This window comes from Sebastes fasciatus, chromosome 3 (assembly GCF_043250625.1).
Source record: "Sebastes fasciatus isolate fSebFas1 chromosome 3, fSebFas1.pri, whole genome shotgun sequence".
Taxonomy (NCBI): domain Eukaryota; kingdom Metazoa; phylum Chordata; class Actinopteri; order Perciformes; family Sebastidae; genus Sebastes; species Sebastes fasciatus.
The window spans coordinates 11,975,752-12,000,427 of record NC_133797.1 but is presented as its reverse complement, the minus strand read 5'-3'; the positions used below and the strand labels follow the sequence as shown (position 1 = coordinate 12,000,427).

Below are 24,676 nucleotides of genomic sequence, written 5' to 3'. Positions count from 1 at the left end.
AAGCACTTCTGTTGTGTAAACTGCACAGAAACCCCCTTATTGTCAATCTACCTCGGAAAGCCATCCATCCTCGGAATGCTCTAGGTCTCTAGTTTGTGGCTGTAAAGTTTCATGAGGCTGTGATTATCCTAGAAGTCACCACAGGTCATTTTATACAGTGAGGTCACATTTCAAAAAATGGTCTCACTACAATGAAATGTCTACTATGGGGACAAACATCATCACACATGAATATAGATGGGCTCATTGGATCCACAAGTGTCTCAGCTTTACAGTGATATCCAATTTATGTAATTCAAGACTGTGTAGGGACCCCAGTATGTAGAAATAATCAAATTAACCATTTTAGAATAAGCAAAAATAACACATTTATACTGCATTCAAAAAACTGCATGTGATTATCATAAAGTGAGCATGTCTGTAAAGGGGAGACTCGTTGTTACCCATAGAACCCATTTTCATTCACATATCTTGAGGTCAGAGGTCAAGGGGGCCCTTTGAAAATGGTCGTCAGTTTTTCCTCACCAAAATTTTGCCTAACTTTGGAGCATTATTTAGCCTCCTTCCTGACAAGCTAGCATGACATGGTTGGTACCAATGGATTCCTTGGATTACCTTCACTTCTAGCTCTAAGACTGAGCCTGCAACAGCCTCTGAAAGACAGTAAAGTCGGTCGGGATCGTGGGTCTCAGAGGGTTAAGCTGGGAGAAATGTGTATAAATGACGACATCAGGAATATTTCCGTTTCATTGAATGGTGCAGCCATAAATAATATGGAGTTTTTGGCTGGAAAGTTTCACTCAGTCTAAACATCATACATCTACAATTAAGAGTTGGAACATACTAATACAGAATATATGACGATGATGATGTCTGAAATAAGATGGTTTTAACAATCAAAACATCTTAATTACTGTTGGATTATACTGTGAGTATTGAAATAGTACAAATTCATTATACACTGTCAGTCACTCACTGTGAAAAGTAATCATTTGAGTTATTTGGCCTGAAACATTTGGACCACCCGCTCTTCCATTCACTCATGTTTTGCTTCTCAAGTATGAACTCTGCAATGAACTGCTGCCAATGAGGATAAGAGAGCGCACGAGTTATGGCGGGACTCCTCTTTTCTTTGCACAGAGCACCAGATGCCTGCAGGGAGGATGGCTGGGCCCCGGCCAAGTCAAATACCCAGGAGACACCTCTAACACGTGCCCTGCCCTGCTTCAGGAAATACTGCAGAGAGAGAGAGGAGGGAGGGTGGAAGTGAGACGTGTTTCTGAAATGTGAAATAAGTTTTACAACTGTCATTTCACAATCAAATCACAGCAGAGCGGTGACATTTCCACATTTCTGCGAGATGAAAAATGTCACATCTCAGCGGGTGAAGGAGGCCGTAATCAGCCTATCACTGCCTCAAGATGAAGGAATGCAGAGTGGCTGCTTCATAGTGCTCTCTTACTGTTCACCTGGAAAATTCATCCATTTTTGTACTTTAAAAAAAATAAATCTTTTAAATAATGTCAGAACCCATCTAGTGGAGGTTGTGGTTAGGGGGTAGAGCTTTCATCAACCGACATGTAGCTCCTCTTCTGCAGAGATAATGAAACACAGACACACGTGCACATAGCTCATGCTGCTCTCGCAAAAATTGTGAATTGGGTGTTATCGTGCCACTATAACACATCTATAAATTCAACTGAAATTGAATTGATTTGGCCAAAACTGAAATTAGAAAGATTCCATCGTTGCTTGGCTCAGCGTCATGCTAAGTACCGATACATGCCCAGAGACAGACTTTCTGAGAAACATCATGAGAGACCTGCCAGCTGAAAAACCTCCATCACCTCCTCCAAAACAGAAAATTGTTCAAATGTATGACACAAAGTGCTATTGTTAATTGAATAGTGAATATTGTCAGGTATGATATCTGGTTATTGTAAAGGAAAAAACTTACATTGACAGTGTACAGCCTCCAGGCCGCCTTTATAAGGAGTTGAAGCCCAGAGTAGAGGGACTGTATTTCAAGCAGGAGAGCTGTTACCTTGAATGTTACAAGGTTCAATTGTTCAATTGTCACCTGGCACCTGAATTTTGTGTTTTCCTTTACTTAAATAAAAACATTTCCACCACAATGTGATGCAGAAAAGGCCGAAATGTGTGCATAGAATTTCACCAGAATACAGGAATACATATCCTCCTCAAGGTCTGGTCCTAGAATCCCCCCTGGTCTGCACCAACTTGAAAATATTAGCAGCAGGTTTAAGAGGACAAAAATCCTGGTAAACAACATATTATTTCACGGGTGTTTATTTCCCATGCTCTGTCATCAGCGTTGGTTGGTTAGGATAGGAGCATTGTTATTGAAACGATTTTATAAATGAACATATTGAACTTTACATCTTGAGCAAGGCTGGATTATCAACTGGGCAAAGCAGGCAAGTACCCCGGGGCCCCAGACCCTCAGGGTTCACAAAGGACACATGAATTATATTAATGTTATTCATTGGATGTCAATTGGTTTTGCCAACTAAATTGGTTTGGAATTAAGTGCAAATTTGGTCGGGGACATGTGGCTACCACTACTGCGGAGAATTTTTGGTTGAAATGTCAAAGGACCTTTGAATTATTACCTGTCTCCCCAGGCTTGTGTCAAATATACATGCTACGTATTCCTCAATAAATCCCTGTATGTGATTAATCAGGGGGTTAATAGGGGCCCATAAGGCTTGAGGCCCACTGGCAGGTTAATCCAGTAATGACCATGATAATAGAAGGAACAAATATTATTAAAGCAGCAGTGGATAGGTAGAAATGGAGCGTATATGAGTAAAAATAGTTATTTTTATAAAACGGTCACTATATCATGTTCATCCGGTGTCGTCCGGTGCTCCTAATGGCATTTGCAAGATTTCACAGACCAGAGGAAGACAACCAATCAGAGTCGAGCTGGAGTCTTGCCGTCTCTGAGCCGGCTGTCAATCACTTGTGAACTCCGATCAAACAGTCAAACTAAGCAGCGCTGATCAAATATGAATCAATATTCTGTTACTGTAATGTCCTCAAGTGTTTTCAGAAACATCTTGTAGTGCACTGTTTAGCTTTAAAATGAGAAAGTTTGTGACCCGGCAGCCATGTTGAGATCAGTTGAGGAAATACCAAGCACCGCCCACCAGCCGGAGCAAACTTCTAATTTTACAGCTAAACAGTACACTACAAGATGTTTCTGAAAACATCTGAAGCGAAAAATAGGCATTACAGTAACAGAATATTGATTCATATATGATCAGTGCTGCCTAGTTTCACCGTTTGATCAGAGTTTGCCAGTGATTGAGAGCTGCCTCCGTTGAATGGTCAAAGTCTCCCATCATGGGCTAGATATTTTTAAGCCTGTAAACAGAGCCATGAGGAGGTGCAGAAGTCTAGTTTTCTCTGAGAACACTTGAATTACAATATGCTGAAAGGTTATTATGGAATTTTTGCCCAATGATGCCAAAAACATTCTGCCTACTGCAGGTATAAGTAGTACTTGATGAATAAATATGAACACTACGGCTTTATACACGGCCTAATATCCTACTCTCTGTCTGGTATTGAACACAACTTACAAAAAAAAAAAAAAGATTACAAAAAATAATAAAAAAATAAATATATTATTAGTCATTCATCTAATGACTAATAATATATTTACTTTATTATTATTATTATTTTTATTATGATAATAAATATATTATTAGTCATTCATTTAATGTCTAATAATATATTTATTTTATTTCATTTTATTATTATTATTATTATTATTATTATTATAATAAATATACTATTAGTCATTCATCTAATGACTAATAATATATGTATTTTATTTTATTATTATTATTTTATTATCATTATAATAAATATATTATTAGTCATTCATCTATTGACTAATAATATATATATATATATTTTTATTATTATTTTGTATTATTATTATAATAAATAGATATTATTAGTAATTCATCTAATGACTAATAATATATTCATTTTATTATTATTATTATTACTATTATTATTATTATTATTATAAATATATTATTAGTCATTCATCTAATGACTAATAATATATTTATTTGATTTTATTATTTATTTATTTATATTTATTTATATATATTTTTTTGTTTTTGTTTGTAAGTTGTGTTCAATAGCAGACAGAGAGTATGATATTATTACTCTGAGGACTGTGTGCGGTGTGTGTGAGCGCTCAGCGGCGGCTCAGTGAAGTGCATCAAGTGGAAAGAGGAGGAGAGAGGAAGTTTTCCAAAACTTTTTTTTCCCCTGAAAGGATTGTGGAAGAAGTTCCGTTAGATTTTCAGAAGAAGTGGATCCGACCAGAAGAAAAAGCAGAAAACAGCAGAGGAGATAACGGTGTCCAAGAGTTCATCTTTTCCTCTCCTCACATGAGAGCCTGGACTAAAGGACGCGTGTTGTGTGTTTGAGTTATTCTGCTCCTTCCCAGAGACTGAGAGGACTTACACCATCAGAGGCGATGAGATGTGACTGAGCTATGCCTTGTGGAAATGGACAGACTTTATCCAAGCGAAAACATGGCGTCTGCGTCCCGAGGTTCAGCTTCTTCTCCAGTCTGCTTGTGGCGCTGTGCTGCCTGGAGGCGTGGTGCTCCGGGCCGCAGGAGGACGGCGGCAGGAGCTGCAGCCCGTGTCCGGTCAACTGCAGCTGCGCGCCGGCGGAGACACCACCGGCCTGCGTCGTCAACTGCTCCAACCTCGGGCTGGAGAGGGCCCCGGCAGCGGCAGACCTACCGCAGGCCACCGGCGTGCTGTGAGTACAGGAGGAGGGCAGGGATCAGGGATGGCACAGTGGATGATGGAGCACATTAACACATCAATTTAACCAGGTTTTAATAGTTTAAACTATAGGGCTGTCCTCGACCAAAGTCGACTAACTCTCGTAGGATTTTGTCGACTAATCGATTAGCTGATTTAATCGATTTAATCTGTGAAACTGAGTTTCTCCACAAATAATCACACAAAAAGCACTATACTTTAGATCTTGTTTACCAGAGATGTGCTCATAATTATCTTGGAAATAAGTCATTCAGAATGAAAAAAAAGCATAAAAAACGACTAATCGACTTAAGAAATCTAAGTCAAAGACCAAAGCCCTAATTTAACAGTACAGTGGATGATATAGTACATTAACTCAATTTAACCAGGTTTGAATAGTTTAAACTAGGGCTGTCCTCGACCAAAGTCAACTAACGCTCATAGGATTTTGTCGACTAATCGGTTTAATCTGTGAAACTGAGTTTCTCCACAAATAATCACACTATACTTTAGATCTTGTTTACCAGCGATGTGCTCATAATTATCTTGGAAATAAGTCATCCAGAATGAAAAAAGCACAAAAAACGACTAAAAAAATCTAAGTCCTCGACCAAAGAAATTCTTAGTTGACTAACTCTCATAGGATTTTGTCGACTAATCGATTAGCTGATTTAATCGATTTAATCTGTGAAACTGAGTTTCTCCACAAATAACCACACAAAAGCACTATACTTTAGATCTTGTTTACCAGCGATGTGCTCATAATTATCTTGGAACTAAGTAATTGAGAATGAAAAAAAGCATAAAAAACGACTTATCGACTAAAGAAATCTAAGTCAAAGACCAAAACTACAAGCCCTAATTTAAACCTACTCTTATGGAAAATAAAAAAAAACATTCATACATACATTCAATTAAGTCTGATAACATGGCAAGCAAGCAATAAGATACCATTTATTATTTTCCACTATATTTTTTGGGGTTATTTTCTGACATATTAATTGATTTTTTGTGTATACTGATGGTTGTTTGCCATTTGGTGCCCAATAACTGGGAGTCACAGGCTGGTTTACCATGTTTTTATTATTCACACCACATCCCTCTTTTTTTTTGCATCATCCAAAATTGATAGAATAATAGTTATCCAAGTTTGTTTTATTTGTGCTTTTGTTGTTGTCATGTGGAGCCAAAATAATTGGTGGATCAATGGATCAGATAAAAATTAATCAGCAGCCATTTTGATAACGATTCACTGGAAATGAAGCAAAAAGGCCAAACATGTTTTTGGTTCCAGCTTCTTAAATTTGTGTATTTACTGCTTTTATGAATTTTTCTATCATTGGAAATTGGTCATCTTTGTGTTTTGGACTGCATTTTCCCTCAAAGAAAATAATTAGCAGATTAGACAATGATGAAAAGAATCATTTGTTGCTGCCGGAGCCAGGCGTATGCACTCTGACGGATGTGGCGATTGGACTAATGTGGCCTTGACAAACTTGCATTGAACCTGCACTGTGCACCAGTGTACAGTAGGCTGTTAAAAACAAAAGACAGAAAAAAATATATAAGTTATATTTCAAGAAAAACATGTAACATTTGAATACACAGAAGGATAATAACTTTAAAAAAAGAGTTTAAAGATACTTTTTTTGTGTGGCGCAGACTTCTATTCAAGGCCAGACTGCTAGTGGCACTGTGTGTGTGTGTGTGTGCGTGTGTGCGTTTCAGTTTGGTTAAATGTAGTCTGTCACCAGAGGAGTGAGCCTGGTGTTGGTGGTGCAGTCTTCAGCCTCTGGTGCTGCTGCAGCGAGAACATTCTGTTCTGCGCCGACGGACGACATATGTTATCAATTTCCCCTCACACTACCTTCTTTTATTTATGTTAGAGATTTACCCAATATATCAGGGCTAATAATGCACATTATTTTGGAACAGAGACCTGAATAATAAGCCTATGAATATTGTTTAAATTTTTGGAAGCAAGTAAAACTGTGTGTTTCAACTGTAATTCTTCACAGCTAAAGGCAGCGTGCATATTTGTTATTATTTTTGAATGGATTTAAACCTTTCCCCTCATCTCAACGGGCTTCCAAAAATAGCTCTTGAGATTTAGTGATAGTATTTGCATAAGAGAGGAAGAACGCTCTGTTAGGTGCCACGTTAATTAGAGGCAGACCCTGCTGCAGGATCTGTCTCTAATCATGTCAGACTCTACTGGTGCGCTAATTGCATCAGTCTAGATAAACTTCCTTGCGTCCGACTGTACCAGCAGAAGCCATATGTGGGGGTGACTAACTGTGAACATTATACTGTCCTTGCTAATTTGGCCTCTTGTCTGCTGCTCCAACCCTATAGGCATCAATTCAAATCAGATATTTTAATTAACTCGACCGTGGCAGGAAAGAAACATCCAGCCAAGATCCAATGGAGAACTGTGAAGGATATTCGTTTTATAATGCTGCAGGCAGTGCTTGGTCTGTGCTACCTCTCCATTCATTATTTAAAGCAGGGGTGGGCAATTATTTTTCCTGGGGGACCACATGAGAATACCAGATTGTTGCCGGGGGCCAAACATTCTTTCAGACGTAACCTCTATTTTATCACTACATTAAATTATAGAAAACAGACTGTGCACTTATTTTTCATCATTTATTATACTGAAAATCACTCCAAAAAGCATATTATTAAGAAAATTATATGCACAAGTCTTAACCGTACAGAACTGACTGTTTTGGGTAGTAATGTTTCCATTAACAAAACTTAACATTTACATTTCCTTCTTTCGTTGCATGCAGCTTTGTAAAAAAAACGTTTGTAGCTTAGATAGCAATCCATCAGCTGTTCTCACCTTCTCATCTCCAGATAGCTTTCTGTATTTTTATGCATGTTTTGTCTCGGAAGTGGCGGCTCAAGTCGTAGTCTTTGAATATAGCCACATGTTCGTTGCAAACTAAGAACACAGCTTTACCGCCAACCTCCGTGAAAAAATACTTAACGTTAGCAGTCCATGACTTATTATAGACGTGTAGTAGGTGACGCTACTTCAAACATCTCTCACGTCAATTTCATTTTGTCTGAGACCTCCCGGGCCAGGCAAAACCATCACGAGGGCTGGTTCTTGCATGCGGGCCATACAATGCCCAGGTCTGATTTAAAGAATACAAAAAAAGGTTATTTACTCACAGGTAGTTGTCAGGGTAATGGCCAGACTGTCTGAGGCAGAGAGATGTAATGTATTAGATAGTAAGCTTTCTCACCGTCTCATTAAGGCTACCATGAATCTTTAAACAGTGCATTCACAGCGTGCCTTCCAGTAAATAGTGTCAAACTGATGCTTTAGGTATGAGAATAGGATAAAAAACAAGGCCTAGAACTTGAAAAGAAAGGTCATTTAGAGCTGCATTCGGTAACATTGAGCAAATATGATAAAAAAGTTATTTTTTATAAAACTGTCACTACTGTATATCCTGACAGTAGTGCATGAGACAGATAATCTGCCTCCTCCCAGTGTTCCTGATGGCATTTGCAAGATTTCGCCTGAACCTAAACAACCAATCAGAGTCGAGGAGTCTGCAGCAAACTTTCTCATTTTACAGCTAAACAGTAGAGACTGCTCGGCTCTGATTGGTTGTTATCCTTCAGCGCTGTGAAATCTTCCAAATGCCACTACTGTCAGGATATAGTGAGAGTTTTCTAACTTTTTATCATATTTGCTCAACGTTACCGACTGCAGCTTTAAGCCCTTATTTTTTAGGTTTCATTTTCACAAATATGAATATGACAGATTGGTCTGTTTTCTCTCTCGGTGGTGTCAGTCCAGTTTGTTATTGTCACTGATGTGTGTGAATTTGAGACCTTGGAGAAGTAAACAAACCGTGGATCTGCACTTGGTTCGTTGTCAAGTCTGTCCTTCACTCATCGGGCGGCTGTGGCTCAGAGGGTAGAGCAGGTTGTCCACCAATCGGAAGGTCGGTAGTTCGATCCCCGGCTGCTCCGGGTCACATGTCGATGTGTCCTTGAGCAAGACACTTAACCCCAAATTGCTCCCGGAGGCATAGCCATCGGTGTGTGAATGAGTATTTAGATTAAATCCTGATGGGCAAAGTTGGCACCTTAGTAGCCTCTGCCATCAGTGTATGAATGTGTGTGTGAATGGGTGAATACTGACATGTAGTGTAAAGCGCTTTGAGTGGTCGGAAGACTAGAAAAGCGCTATATAAGTCCAAGTCCATTTACCATCAACTGGGAGGGACGCTGTAAATGAATAATAGGCTAACAGCGGTGCTGGTGGTAGTAGTGTGTGTGTGTGTGTGTGTGTGTGTGTGTGTTTGTGTGTGTGTTTATGAAGGGGGTGAGAGAAAGATAGTGTGTGCCTATGCACAAGAGTGTATGACACCATATTGGTGTGAATGCTATTAGCACACATTTGCCGTTTGGTTTACTCACTCACTGACTCACTCCCTCACTCACTCAATGCTGCGTCAGCCTGAAGTTTACACTGTGTGCCACTGCGACTCTGAAGCTCCACACAGACTCAGCTACTCCTGCTTTCATTCACAATATCAGTACGTACATGATACCATTGAAGGGCTGGGAGATGAAGCACATACTTGCACTGTATATTATTGATATTTCAGCAACAATTAATCTGTTCATTATTCTCCCCGTTAATCGTTTATGAAAATTTCCAAAAGTAGCGGAAAATGCCCATCACTGTGCCCAAAGAGACATATTTAAATAGCTTGTTTTGTCTGAACCCAAAGATATTCCATTTACTATCAAGTAGGGGAATAGGGGAGTAGAAAATATCACTACACATGAGTATCACAATAATTATTTTTGATAACTTTCGATACTGTAACGATTCTCCAAAGCGCTGTATCGATTTTTGATTAACCTCTTAAATATCTGACGGGCCACCTGGCAAGAGGCTAAATAACGCTCCAAAGTTGCGTATGACTGGAAAGCTGAGACTCTTGTGGTTCCAATGAGTCCAATTGTATTCATGTGTAATGATGTTAGTTCCCATAGTAGCCATTTCACAGTGACTTTTTTATTCAGATTTTATACATGTGGTGTTGTGTCTTATACTATGACAGTTTTCTTAAAATTAGAACGCAATATATCTCCTTGCTTACATTATTGCAATACATTGAATCGTTACCCCTGTATCATGATACGCATCGTATCGCCAGATTCTTGCCAATACACAGCCCTACTATCAAGTGAGACAAATAAAGTAATCACATCATTTGATAAGCGATTACCAGAAAAAGGTTTGTCATTTTTGCTTGAAAAATGACCTCAAATGATTCATTGATTAAATAGTTGCTGATGGACTTTCCGTTGATTGACTAATTGATAAATTGACTAATTGTTTCATCTCTATTGTAGTTACACAATTAAGGCATTCAGATCCTGACACATCTCACCTCATTATCAACATAGATAATAGATGACGCCTCACTAACTGAACGCTTGCTTCGTATCATTCGCTCATTTTTCCTGAAGCTTAATAAACCATCATAACTGTGGTGTGGCGCTTCTTATTTCAAATGAGGCAGCAAGGTGCCTTTGCTATAAAACACTGCAGGAAACCCTGGAATTGTTGTCAATATTGCAGTGATTTCAATGTTTTTTATGCACAATTATTTAGTCTTTTACTTTTTACGATAAATAGATGAAAAGAAGCCAGTATGATACACTGCTTTTCAATTCAATTTATTTTTATATAGCGTCAAATCATAACAGAATTATCTTGAGACACTTTTTATATAGAGTTTAGGTTTTGTATATATGGTATATATGGTGATATGTTGATCACATGACAGGTCGATTTCTTCTATATTAGGAAGCCGGAAACAGTTTCAGCAGAGGCAGGCGCATGTTGAGTGTTTGATTTCATCACAGGAAATTTCAGAGGAATTTTCTGTGGTAAAATCATGTTAGCCAAATTTGGAAATTTGTGCTTGTGTAATGTGTTCTATTCATTTTGAATCATGTTCAAAGACAACGTTTTCACTGGTCTGTGTAATGTTATGTTGTCATAGGCTAAAAACTCAAAAAAAAAATCCAATAAGAAAAATCCAGATTTTAAAAGGCTATTTCATAAAAGCTTAGAAGTATTGAGATGTTACTATTTTACTCTAAATGATGCTGTATGTAGTCTTAAATATGCACACACGCTCTGTGAGTCTGGACTGAATTTCAAGCATGTTTTCTGTTTAATGTCACAAAGCTGTTGGCTACCACAAAACTGTACTGTTACACAGTTTTCCTTTCAGTGAAAAGCAACAAATTTCCATCTGATTAATTTAAAGGTTAGACGCTGATAAGAAGTGGAGGCAGTGCTGTATCGTCTCCTCTCCTCTGTGCCCCTGCCTGGCCTCAAATTAAAATGTTTTAGATACAAACGGCAGAGTGCAGTTGGAGAAAAGCAATCCCGATACACACCAGTCCATCTGTTCCAACCCACACACATAATAAAAATCTCTTAGCACTTCATGGAGCCGGTTTATGCAACTCTGGAGTCACTTCAGGGACATTCTTGTGGATTGCACTCAGGTTTTTAAAGTCCCTATAGCCTTCGTTTAGTATGCAGATTGCTGTGACACAATTTATCATGGAGCTGTGTCTGTCTTGGGACAGTTAGACAAAGAATGTGAATGAGAAATTCAGTCAACATTTGTCTGAAAGTACAGAGTTTAGAACATCTATTTAGTCCAGAGTGGAAGCCAAGGGATTGGTGTAATATATCAATTTATTTGGCAACACATAATTTAAAGGTGCTATTGATAACATTCAGCCACTAGATGTTGCATTCTCCCTCCCCCGTTCCATTGCATTCACTTCAAAACAAGTTGTTGCCAGACACTTACCGTCAATCTCAGCCATTTATCCGTTTTTTCCACACTAACTGACGACCCAGAGATACCACGTGATACCACGTTATACTATTGGCTCACAAGCCTTGTTAGAAGTGGGAAACAAACGTCAGATATTTTCCACAGAGATAAACAAAACATTCATTTTGAACCCGCCAACATTTTTAAAAAGATTAATTCACAATCATAATAATTTTTTTTCTGGAAAAGCCATACTTTATTCGGTGCCTTTCTAAAAGCTCTGATGATGTGTTATTTGAAAAAAAATAAATAAAAATCATCACCTACATAAAAATCAACAAGACCTTTTTAATGTATTGCATTTAAAAAAGGAACAATAAAAAAGACCCACAGTTCACTTCTCACTACCTGCACAGCATGCTGACATACTAGCATTTCAGCATGTTAATAATGTTACCACGGTAACACTAACAGGTTAGCACACTGTGTTCAGTATATTCTTTTTGCTAAGTTACTGTTCAATGTTAATATCGACTCACAGCTATGCTAAAATATTGTTTAATGAGGGCCAGAGCACAAACAAAAAACTGAGAAACATAAAACTATCGATATAAAAAAAAAAAACATCAAGTGCATAATAATAATAATAATAACGCATGTACAGAGGAAACAGTTACGGTCAGTGCTTGAAGTGGAATAAAATAACTGCCGGTACTCCCCTTATTCACATGTTGTTGTGTGTATCGGTCGGTATCAGCAATCTCTTGCGACTTATTCCTATTTATTCATTATTTCTTTAAGCATGTTAAACTGTGTCTGTCATAATCAGCTGTGATTTTTGGGCTATGCATCTTCTATAGTAGACCTCTATCATACTCGTCGTCCTCCCCCAAGAAAATTTGAAGGTTTTTGACTTAAAACTCGACATTTTACATTATTTTGGACCATTATTATTATTAGTTAAATTATTATTTGTATTATTTATCACAGACTTCGTCTGAACATTTAATTCTTCTGGAAATGTTTGTCCTGTAAAATCATATTCTATAAATCAGAAGAGCAGATTCAGAAAAACTTTTAAATAATGTTTCATTCATTATATTTGTTCACAAATAAAAAAAAGTTATGACGAACAGTTCAATAATTATTTTACAAAAAGGACGTGAACATTGTTTTGATAAATTACAGCACCCTCGTTGTCATACATACTACTAAACAGTCGTAGGTATCTTTTCGAACGCACTTAGCAGTAATTTACGTTTTGTCACTTCCTGAGAGCCTCCTTGCCGGTTGGAGACGTGTAACCATGGTAACCTGTGCCAACATCATGTGACCAAAACGACGGTTTGTGAGAATCAAAGTCTGAATTAATTTTAAATATATATTACACCTAGCAGAGTGAAATCTTATACTTTAGTACAGTTAAATTGAAGCGTTAATGATGACACAGCTGTCCGCTGAAGTCTGTTATGAACGTTGTCGTCGAACCGCATTGCATTGTGGGATATTTATGCCGCCGTAGTGTCCAGTGTTGCATACTGTAATTTTTCACCAGAAATAGTATGAACTATGGGTTTAATACTAAGGTTAAAAAAATCTCACATACTGTTTGAGCGTACTAAAAGGCATGTTAGTGTGGAACTTTGGACGCAACGATGCTCCTATCTGCCCTGCTCAGGAGAATTGTGTGGTGTTACCACGACAGCGAGATGCATACTGTTCACACACACAGACACACTGCAGGGATGGCGATGAGCTTTTGAGACAAGTCTATTTACAGGGAGCCTATCTGGATTTGCACTCGGTCCTGAATGAGGCTTCACAGCTGTCAGATGGACGAGACTCAATATCAAATTCTATTTTCTATCTCTGCTCCTCTCCTCCTCCAGAGGTGGTTATCATCCAGAACCACCGATACATACATACACACACACACACACACACACACACTGGCTTTAATGGACTGGGAAAGGAAAGATTGAATCTACCGGCCATATGCGAGGGAGAATTTGTTGTGTTACCATGGCAATAGTAACTAATGACATCACTCTCAGAAGCACAGACATTCCAGAGGGAAGAAACAGGGAGAGAAGAAGAAGACGAGACAGCTCCTATGCTCTCCTCCTCTCTCTCTCTGTGTGTGTGTGTGTGTGTGTGTGTGTGTGTGTGTGTGTGTGTGTGTGTGTGTGTGTGTGTGTGTGTGTGTGTGTGTGTGTGTGTGTGTGTGTGTGTGTGTGTGTGTGCGCGTGTGTGTGTGTCCATGTGCTTAGTAATTTTTAACTGCTGGTAACAGAAATGTCTTGGTTCATTATTAACTAATTTAAGTGGTGGGGGTGGTGGTTACACGGCAGACTGAAGAAGGAACTCATTTTCGCAAGAAGGCCTCTGTGTGTGTGTGTATATGTGTGTGTGTGTGTGTGTGTGTGTGTGTGTTTTGGTCCTTTGCCTTTGAATGTTTCTAAAACTTTTGTAAGTTTGTAGCACTGCAACCCTTCTCTCTTCTCACTAACCAACACCAATACAACCGACGGCTGACTCAAAATACACTGTGCTCTGTCACAGACGTTCTTGTGCACATGAGGGCATCATTCGCATAGTTGGCAGCAATTCTTCCTGCCGAAGCTCTGCCAGATATGTTGTGTGTTCACAGACAGAAAAGCCTGAAAAAGAAACAGATATACAGACCGGGAGCCAACAGGGTAACGCAGAGGATAAAATGCGGTTGTTTTGTGCCAGAAAATTGCCTGAGCTAGATATTTGATCACACTGACCCATAAAGCATTGCTTTTAGTGGACCTATTATGCTCTTGTGTTTTTTCCCTTTCCTTTAGTGTGTTATATAAAGTTATAAAGTCCAGGCCAAAGAGAGTTACTCTCCCCACAGAAACACTGTTCCTGAACTGCCTGAAACGCTCTGCTTGAAGTCCCGCCTTTTCTTCTGTAACGTTGTGATGTCACCAAGTAACACACTTTGCCTAGCGGCTAATTTGGCACGCCCTCAAACAAAGCTGGTTCAAGCAGAGCTGAGGCGGAGTCTGAAGAATTTGGTTCAATTGACCAATGACAACAGTGGGCCAGCTGACCAATCAGAGCAGACTGGATTTTTTAGGAGGGGGGGCGGGGCAGGAGCTCAAACAGAGTGTTTCAAACAGAGGGTGGAAAGAGGTGCTTCAGCACAGCCGGTATGAGAAAAATAAAGTGTTTTTTGAACATTAAAGCAAGTAAACATGTTCTAGTAGAAACCCAAAATACAAGTATGCACTTGAAAATAAGCACAATAGGTCCTCTTTAAAAGCGTCTTGTCTTTATTGAGTTTACTGTTTTCACATAAATCCTCTAACTACTTTAATTACACCATCAAGCGCCATGTGTATTAATTAGTTTTAAGCAATGGTTGACAGTGAAAAATGGATGCTATTAAATTGCCCTAAAAGAAGTACGTGAAATGATCAGCCACATCAATCACCTTGTTCATCCACTGCATTATGCAGAGAAGGTTTGACAGAAAAACCTGAGCTAAAAATATAAAAACTGACTGACACTAATGTTTTTTAAAGTGATAATGCAAAAACATTGCATTGTAAAACATGCAATGTAGACTTGATCATCGCCAGAGAACAGCAGCTGTGCCTAGAAGCTAGAATTCATCCTGTTTCAGTGGATTCAAATAGTGACAGTAAGAATATCCATAAAATCACTTTTGTAGCATAATCCACCACTCTGCTCTGCAGTTCATCCTAATGCTCAGTATGTTCCAAACAGCCACGCATTATAGCAACTTGCATTTTTACCTTGCAGCGGGCTCAGTTTTAAGGCTAGAGTGAAGATACTGGTCCATTGGTAACAACCATGTCATTCTAGCTTGGCATGGCCATTTTCAAAGGGGTCCCTTGACCTTTGACCTCAAGATATGTGAGGTCAAATGGGTTCTATGGGTAACCACGAGTCTCCCCTTTACAGACATGCCCACTTTATGATAATCACATGCAGTTTGGGGGAAGTCATAATCAAGTCAGCACCCTGACACACTGACAGCTGTTGTTGCCTGTTGGGCTGCAGTTTGCCATGTTATGATTTTAGCATATTTTGTATTCTAAATGCAGTACCTGTGAGGGTTTCTGGATGATATTTGTCATTGTTTTATATATACATACATTTGCATAAAGCCTAGTTGTGCCTTTTGGGGGTTAGAAGTCCAGGGTGCCCAAAATCTTTGTAATTTTTCCAAAAGGGCAAAACCGTTGGCCCTACTTTAGCAGGGGTGAAGCAGTGAGCGAGTGTATGTGAGCCATGCTCACTTTTGCCTTGAGTTTAAAGAAGCTTACCTTTATTCCCCTGTGCAATGTCTAATCTCTGCACTGCATTTTAATGTGAATAGAAGATGAAAGAAGAATAGAAACGAACGATCAAGCAAGAGAGGATTAACCTGTAGTGTAGATATTGCTTATATAAACTCAAGCATTTTTTTTTTACATCTCTTCATAATGAATGCCCTATAGATCATGATATGTTTTTCATGCAGCCAATTTAAAATGTTACCCTTTGGACTGGGTTGTGCTCGGCAGTGAGAGGGTGTTCACCGCACAGGGAACATTAGACTTTTGCTCCAGCTCGAGAAAACAACTTAACCTGTTGTCTCCCTGTTGTTACTTTACCCGCAGAAAGGAGTGGAGTGATAACTGGATTTAGATATAAACAGCCATGACAAGAGTGTGTTAGTGTGTGTGTGTGTGTGTGTGTGTAGTGTGTGCATGGCAGAAAAACACCCATAGGCGCAGTTTGAACTTAAAGGTTGGGGGTTCACAAACAAAAATCTAGAGGGAATGTGATCTGTACAACGCAGAGAGGTCTCGTGTATTGGGATGCGTGTAGCCTAAATATTACACCCTCCAAACGGAATGTGACGCAAGCAAGCGTCAGTGACAAAATCAGTTTGATTGCATTGTTTTCTATTGGGACGTCCTAACTGGCCACGAGCAACAAAGCGCCGTGCAGCGTGCGTGTTTGAGCTGGACTTTTGTGTGACGCCTTGTTTCTATTTATTCCTGTCGCTCGCGGTGAAAGCGCCGCAATGGACGAGGAACGACTGATTAGTTTATCAATTTGATACCTCCTCATTTCACTACAAACACCTAAATAAGATGACAGCTGGCTGGAGTGAGATCACCAAGAGATCGCCTGAAAGATTACATATGGCTACTGTTGACTGTATTGTTTGTCATTTTCAGTAAATATCGCAGTATAAAACCTGTGTTTTCTGTTTAAAAAACACAAACGTCGGAAGAGAGATGGTACTACTCACCCATTTTTAAAGCGGTTACGTCTCCAGTCTGATCTCGAGCCACAGTTGATGGATACGTGGTTTGTTTACATGACGTTACAGAAAGTGCATATTTAACTGATTCAGTGTGGACGGAGAGTGTCTGATGTTTTTATTCATAAAAAGACCACAAATCTATCTTCTGACCTTGTTGGTTTCTTATTCTGTCAATAAGAAGACGCAACAAGGTCAATATTATTCATCATTACAATAAATTATTAGTTCTGCGTTATTATAAAAAATATAAGATGCATTTCTAGGGGGTTCAGTGAGCCCCCTGAACTGACGCAAACTGTGCCTGTGAACACACCCTGTTTATAGTCTTCAATGTCATGACATAATTCATAACAAAAAGCTTGTTTTGCATTTTCATCTTCAGGTGAAGGAACGTTACTAAACGGGAAATGTCCCATGCCGTTTTCTGATGTAACCTTGTCACACTTCTACCTGCAGTAGGCAGAATATTTTTGGCATCATTTGGCAAAAATTCCATAATAACCTTTCAGCATATTGTAATTCAAGTGTTCTGAGAGAAAACTAGACTTCTGCACCTCCTCATGGCTCTGTTTACAGGCTTCAAAAAAATCTAGCCCGTGACGGGAGACTTTGACCAATCACAGGTCATTTCAGAGAGAGAGCGTTCCTATTGGCTGTTCATTCAACGGAGACAGCTGTCAATCACTCGCGAACTCAAATCAAACAGTCAAACTAGGCAGCGCTGATCAAATATGAATTAACATTCCGTTACTGTAATGCCTATTTCGCTCCTCAAATGTTTTCAGAAACATCTTGTAGTGTACTATTTAGCTGTAAAATGAGAAAGTGTGCTCCAGCTGGTGGGCGGTGCTTGGTATTTCCTCATCTGATCTCAACATGGCTGCCGGGTCACAAACTTTCTCATTTTACAGCTAAACAGTACACTACAAGATGTTTATGAATACATTTGAGGAGAGAAATAGGCATTACAGTAACAGAATATTGATTCATATTTGATCAATGCTGCCTAGTTTGACCGTTTGATCGGAATTCACGAGTGATTGACAGCTGCTCAGAGATGGCAGGCTCCAGCTCGGCTCTGCATCCTCTGATTTGTTAAGTCCACAGAGGATCCATATGTGTGTATCTGTGTGGGCAGGAAGTGAAAAAAGGGGCATTTTAGTCTTATTTATTTCATGCCAGTGAACCTGAAAGTGACACATGAAACTGATGCAACTAGAAAAGCAAGCCCGAAGACCAGTGAGCAGAATAGGGAGCAGAAGATGAAGTGGCGCAGACCGTCACCTAGCTCATGGTGTGGAGGACCGAGCTCAATTAGTCATTTTAGCCTGCATTTTTTTGTGCCAGCAAGCAGCCGACCTCTGTGCTGTCAGGGCAGCTGCAGCTTTGCTTGTCTCGCTGGTGTTGGAGGCTCATTGAAATGCTGACATACTTCATTGTCATGCTCTCTACTCTTTCTGTTTCACTCGTTGCATCAGTTTATGCGGAGCTTCCCGCTTTTACAAATAAAAAAATCAGGCTGTGTATGCAGCACTGTAGTATACAGTGCTGCATACACAGCCTGATTGCCTGGGGCCAATTGCACACCAAACCTTGTGTAGATTCGAGGCTCGAAATATGCATATACTCTCAGAGACACAGAGCAGTGTTTACATGATTATGTTTTATGTATCTGAAACATTGTTTATCTGCGCCTGCCCGTGTGCAAAAGCCTGATTTCCACCCAGTATGTACACAAAATGCAGACAAGTCCTTAATCAGCTGTTTGCATGTAATCCCCCCCGGCTCCCCCAGTCTTTAGACCTGTCAATGAAAAGAAAGAGTGCCATCATCACCATGTCTGTGTGGCATTGTCAAGGTCATCCAAAGACGCCAGATCAGCCATTCAGTTTCTCCAAGGCTTAAGTTTATCACTGAGTACACTCTCAGCTGTACTTCTGTTTAGTGCTAATAAGAAAAACATAGCGTGCTACCACACTCAACTAAGATGGTGAAGATCGGCTATGTTACTACATTTACCCTTTGTTATTTTACATCCAAAGTGACTGAATTCTGAGTACATTTGTGCATTAGATACGATAGTGCCCTAAAAAATTCACAACGGAACAAAAAACCTTCTGCTAACAATCCCACAATGCAATGTTGACGCAAAGTTGTGATGATTCATAAGGGGAATGCTTATTTTCAAGTGCATACTTCACTACATACATACATACATACATATATACTTTTGTATTTTGGGTTTCTACTAGAACATGTTTGCATACTTTAATGTTCAAAAAATGCTTTATTTTTCGCATACTTGCTGTGCTGCAGCACCCCCTCTCCCAAAAGGCCCAGTCTGCTCTGATTGGTCAGCTGGCCACTCTGTTGTGATTGGTCAACTGAACCAAACTCTATGGACTCCACTCCAGCTCCGCTCTAACTAGCTTTGTTTGAGGGAGTGGAAAACTAGTAACTAGGCAGATATTATGCAAATGTTTTGTGACATCACCCCGTTACGGAAGAAAAGGCAGGACTTCAAGCAAGAGGTTTCAGGCAGTTCAGGAGCAGTGTTTCTGTGGGGGAGAGTAACTCCCTTTGGCGTGGACTTTGGGTTTTGTAACTTTGCAGCACAAAAACATATATACTGTCTGTAACACACTAAAGGAAAGGAAAAAAGCATAATAACTGCTCACTTTAGGGTAAATTGAGTGTCTATTTTATAAAGAGTAGTGAATGAGGGAACAAGGAGGTCATTTCAGACACAGACATGGTAAAACATTATTCCTGCTTAGCATCAGAATGTTAGCATTGTCATTGTGAGCCTGTTAGCATGCTGACGTTAGCTCAAAGCAAGGCTGTCACCCACACAGAGCTAGCATGGCTGTAGACTGGACATTTTGCTTTTGTTCGCATACTGCATACTACATAGTACATTTTGGCCAAATCAGTACATACTGCTAGTATAGTATGCGGTTTCGGATACCGCGCTAGTCTTGTTTTATGGTATGTACTTCCTGTTCCTGTTGAGTTTGAATGCGCTGTATCCCTCCACTTCACCAGAGAGCTCAATAAACATAGAATGAAAAGCCTGTGTGGACAAATGCATTATTCCAAATACCATAAATGTTGTCTTAATTATGTAATCTTGTCACTACTTCTTGAAAATATTAACACAGTAATAGTTGATGGAAACACTGAAACACATTCATATTTTAATTTGCTCCCTTTATGGAAATGTTCTCATGAATGTGCGCAACATTTGGGTGGAATCTATTTTCTGCCAATACTACAAAGCAAAGGCAAAGTCTGCTTAACGTTTAATGTTCTTACATTGACAGCATCCTGTCATAAGTTAAGGACATACTGTAAAAAAACACCTTTTTCATTATTAATTAGCTGTAGTGAGCATTTTTTAAATGTATTTCCACAATATTTGACATAAAAGAAATGATAATTGAGTTCAGAAATTAACATTTAATTAGCAGGTTTCAACTGGTTGTCTCACATCTATAATCCTGCAGTTCAAATGCAAATGTAGCCCTCCTTTACATTTAAATATTTAGAATTCAAAAGACAAGGAGCCAGATGCATAAACAATGCAAACACACAAAACGGTATTTATGAAAACAGTACGTAGGGTGAGAATGAGTGCGGCACATACAACACACAGACCATGTGTACCCATGAATATTTAGAGTGAAGCAGAGGATGGCAAAAAGAAGCACAGCTGAAGTCGACAGCTGTTTACAAAATGCAAAAGCAAAGGCACATTTATATGGATTACTTTTGTGTGCTCAATTTGACTATTTATTTTAGTCAGCTTTTGGTGTTTTGCGTTGGACATCATTTGTTTATTTGTTGCTTTATTGTGACTACTGTCTCAATAAGTTGGTTGATATTTTTGATATTAATGATAGAGAAATCGCTGCTGATGACAGGTGCTTGCATTTATTTTGGTACACACTTTTGACTGAACGGTAGATTGCAGCAGTGTGCGAAAGATTGGTCTACACTGTCGGAAATAAAACAAGTCGAGTTTTCTAATGCTTGACATTGCCATTCAGTTTCTTTTGGTGCAAATTCATAAAAACAAGTAGGGAAGAAAATTCATCTGCACCTTTGTATAAATTAGATTTTGAGTTATGTTATGACTTTTTGCAGTTTAATGTCAATAGTAGGGCTGACAATCGATTAAAATAGTTAATCGCAAATTAATCACATATTTTTTATCTGTTCAAAATATACTGTTTAGCAGAGAGGGAAGACTCTGGGAATATAACTTGTGTTCAGGTCTTCACTGTGCTCTAGTTTCATATGATACCAGTATCTTCAATCTAGCTTTAAAAATGAGCCCACTACAACCACCGAAAGATCAATTGCGTTAATGCGATAAAGACATTAGTGGCGTTAAAGCGGATTTGGGTTAACGTGTTATTATCGTGTTATCTTTGACAGCCCTTCTCAATATAGTCTACAATTTACATTTTTTTTAAATTGAAATGATGCTGAAATAACTAGTTTTTTTTTTTCCCTTTTTGTAGTCACACCCCAGAAACACTGCAGGCCCGTGACCCATTTTTGGTTTAAGCCCACAGTATACGACTTCAAGATATGTAGGACTCACGCAGTTTCGTTTACCAGAAAAAGAGTGAGCAATGAGCGCGAGCCAGTGTTACAGGAGTTTTGTTTTTCCTGCATTCATTGACAGCATGTAAGGGTGTGTGTGTGCGTGTATGTCTGTGCGTTGGTCTGTGAGTGAGTGTGTTAAACCGCTGCACACAGCTGCCCTTCACTTGCCAGCTGGACACCAGACGACCCAGGCAGCAGCAGCTGGAAAAATGGACAGAATGTTCTGGAGAAGAGAGGAGAGGAGAGTGTTTGCGACCCAGCCAGACAGACCGAGAAGCAAAATGTTCGGCTTCTTAGACTAAACCTTTTCAATCAACACCCCCGTCTCACCAACTCCTCGCCCCATTCCCCTAATTTCATGCTCCCTCTCTTCCATCAGTAGGGAAAGTACCCAACTACTCCAGAGACCCCCTCCCCCCAACTTATGGCCCAGGCATGAGGTGCCGACTGGCAGCGCTCACATGAAGCAGTGTGGAGGAGACTGGCTGAGCTACGACAGACGCCCATGGGACATTCAGCCCACAGTAGGGCGATTGTTTCTCCAGACCCGGCCTGTGTCGCTCACTGCTGGTTCCCCCAGTTTATCCTCTGCTTTCTAGGGGTGGGAAAAAAAATGATTCAGCAATGTATCGCAATTTTTTAAGACGATTTTGACATAGATTTTTTTTTATGCCAGAATCGATATTTTTGCTTCATTTGAGTCTATGCGGAGGTAGAAGGAAGTTACCGCTTTTATTGTTGTAGTCTGATTAACGTGACATCATATCCGTTCCGTATCCGTCAACCAAAACAAACCGTAGCTGGCCGCAACGAGGACATACAAAACAGCGAAGGGTCGGCGTGGATACGACCTTCAACCTCACATTTTAAATCCAACGTGGTAAACACTACACATACAGTTAAGTATGGAAACATTTTGGGTTTCACACATTGCCAGGAAAAGCAGAGCTAGACATCACGGCTAAAGCTGCATGGTAACTCTGTCATGGACAGGAAACGTTACCATATTGCGGTAACGTTTCCTGTCCGATCAAGCCGGCCGTCACGCTCATCTCCGTGGTCAAATGGGCTGACGCTACAACTGTAGAACACCCATATACTGACATTTATGTTAAATGCTTTCAAAAGGAGCTGACCATGGATGTATAAAGGGAACGGAGCTGACGGGGAGAGCTAGGGACGGACTTGGAGAAGTTAGAGGAAGTATACACGTGTGACTACATCCAGTTTTCAAAATAAGGTGTTAACAAAGGGAACTGTATATACAAAATACATATATGGAAATAAGATCGATTGGATTATATTCACCAGAAGTATAAAGCATTACATGTCCCTTATAAATTAAAAAGAAAATACCACTAATTTGTGAAGAAAATGTCTTTATTCTTTGATTTTTGGTTTGCTGGAAAAGTTTAATAAATAATTCCTGACAATGACTGATATATTTGACTATAGGACATCTCTGACTACATACCTGCTGAAAATCAAACATTTTAATGCATTAATTTAGATATTTTCCAAAGTAAAAGTCCCTAGAAGTGTATGATTCAACTTTCTCCCATGGTCCAGTGTTAAAAAAGTTAACAAAAATCACTATAAATCATAATATCGAATCGCAATACTTAAAAATCGCAATACATATCGAATCGGCACCCAAGTATCATCATAGTATCGAATCAGGAGATAGGTGTATCGTCCAGCTCTACTGCTTTCCCTTCACACCTGCCTTCTCCTCTGCTAACTCCGTCATCTCTAACCCCTCTTTTTCTTTTCGTCCCGCCTGCTTCCCCTCCCGTCATATAGGTCGGCCCAGCCTTTCGAACATAAACAAAGCAGCAGAGAGGAAAAACGGGGAAAGAAATTGGGAGAAGTGACTGGGGGAGGGAGAGAGCGGCGGAGGAATCGGGCAGGGAGGCTGAGGGGGGATGAAAGCGACCACAGAGCAGTCTGTGTTTAGTGGGTTAGTGGAGCGCTGGCCTTCACTTAACGGGGACTTGGACCACTCCGCCACCACGACGCAGCAGATACCAAATCTGTCCTACGATCAGACCTACATCACAGTTTTCATCACCAAACTTTTTTTCTTTCTTCTCATTTTTGTGCCGAGGGAAGGCGGAAGAAGTCCAACAGATATAAATCTACTTTAGTGGCTTTCTTTGTCTTTTTCATTTCCTCCATCCCTCTGTCCCTTCAGGATTTATTTTTTCCTCTCCAGAGCCCATACCCACTCCTCCTCTGTCATTCCCTCTGCCCGAGCACGGAGTAGTCAATGAGGACTGTGTGTGTGTGTGTGTGTGTGTGTGTGTGTGTGTGTGTGTGTGTGTGTTCTCATCCTCCAGCTCAGAATAAGTGGCACCAGACAGGCCTTATAAGGAGTGGTTAGATCATTGGCCACACCGTTAGTAAAACAGAACCATATGTGTGCTGTGTGTGTGTGTGTTTGTGCGCAGGCCTGTACCTCAAGTGGGCTTTACTGAGTGTGTGTGTGTGTGTGCGTGTCAGTGGGTGTGTGTTGTGTGTTGTGTGTTGTGTGTGTTGTGTGTGTGTGTGTGTGTGTGTGTGTGTGTGTGTAAGTAAAACCATGTGTGTCCAGAGGTAGCTGAGAGAACGGGAGCCTGTTGCTAATAGACATGGTGAAGGTCACATTATATGGTCATGTTAAACACACACACACACACACACACACACACACACACACACACACACACACACACACACACACACTTTCTCTCTACTTAATCTCTTCTTGTCTATGCAGCGTCGCCCGTGAGGTCAGAAAGAATCTTTCCATATACAGCGGAGATGTACACACACACCTGGCATCGATGTTGAAAGCATTACATCAGGAGAGGTGTCAGCCTAATGTGTGAATGATCAGCTCGTGGGTGGAGCATCTAAATGTTGTCCTGTTTCATCTGCTGATGGGTTTAGCAGAGATCTCTCTCTCTCTCTCTCTCTCTCTCTCTCTCTCTCTCGGCCTCCATCTTTCTTACACAGCTTGTCTGGAATGTACAGATGTTTCCTTTTGGGAGTGGGCGTCCTGCTCTGTTCACACACACACACACACACATAGGAAG

The 24,676-nt window shown here is 39.9% G+C and overlaps 1 protein-coding gene across 1 annotated transcript in view; it reads left to right on the top strand.

Annotated features, from left to right (window-relative positions):
• The first annotated feature begins 4,261 nt into the window (after window positions 1–4,261).
• Window positions 4,262–24,676, top strand: part of pkd1a (polycystic kidney disease 1a) — a 77,775-nt gene continuing 57,360 nt past the window's right edge. The window contains exon 1 of the mRNA XM_074628956.1: window positions 4,262–4,818. Coding sequence (XP_074485057.1) covers window positions 4,544–4,818 — 275 coding nt within the window. The 5' untranslated portion in view covers window positions 4,262–4,543. The remainder of the gene's footprint in view (window positions 4,819–24,676) is intronic.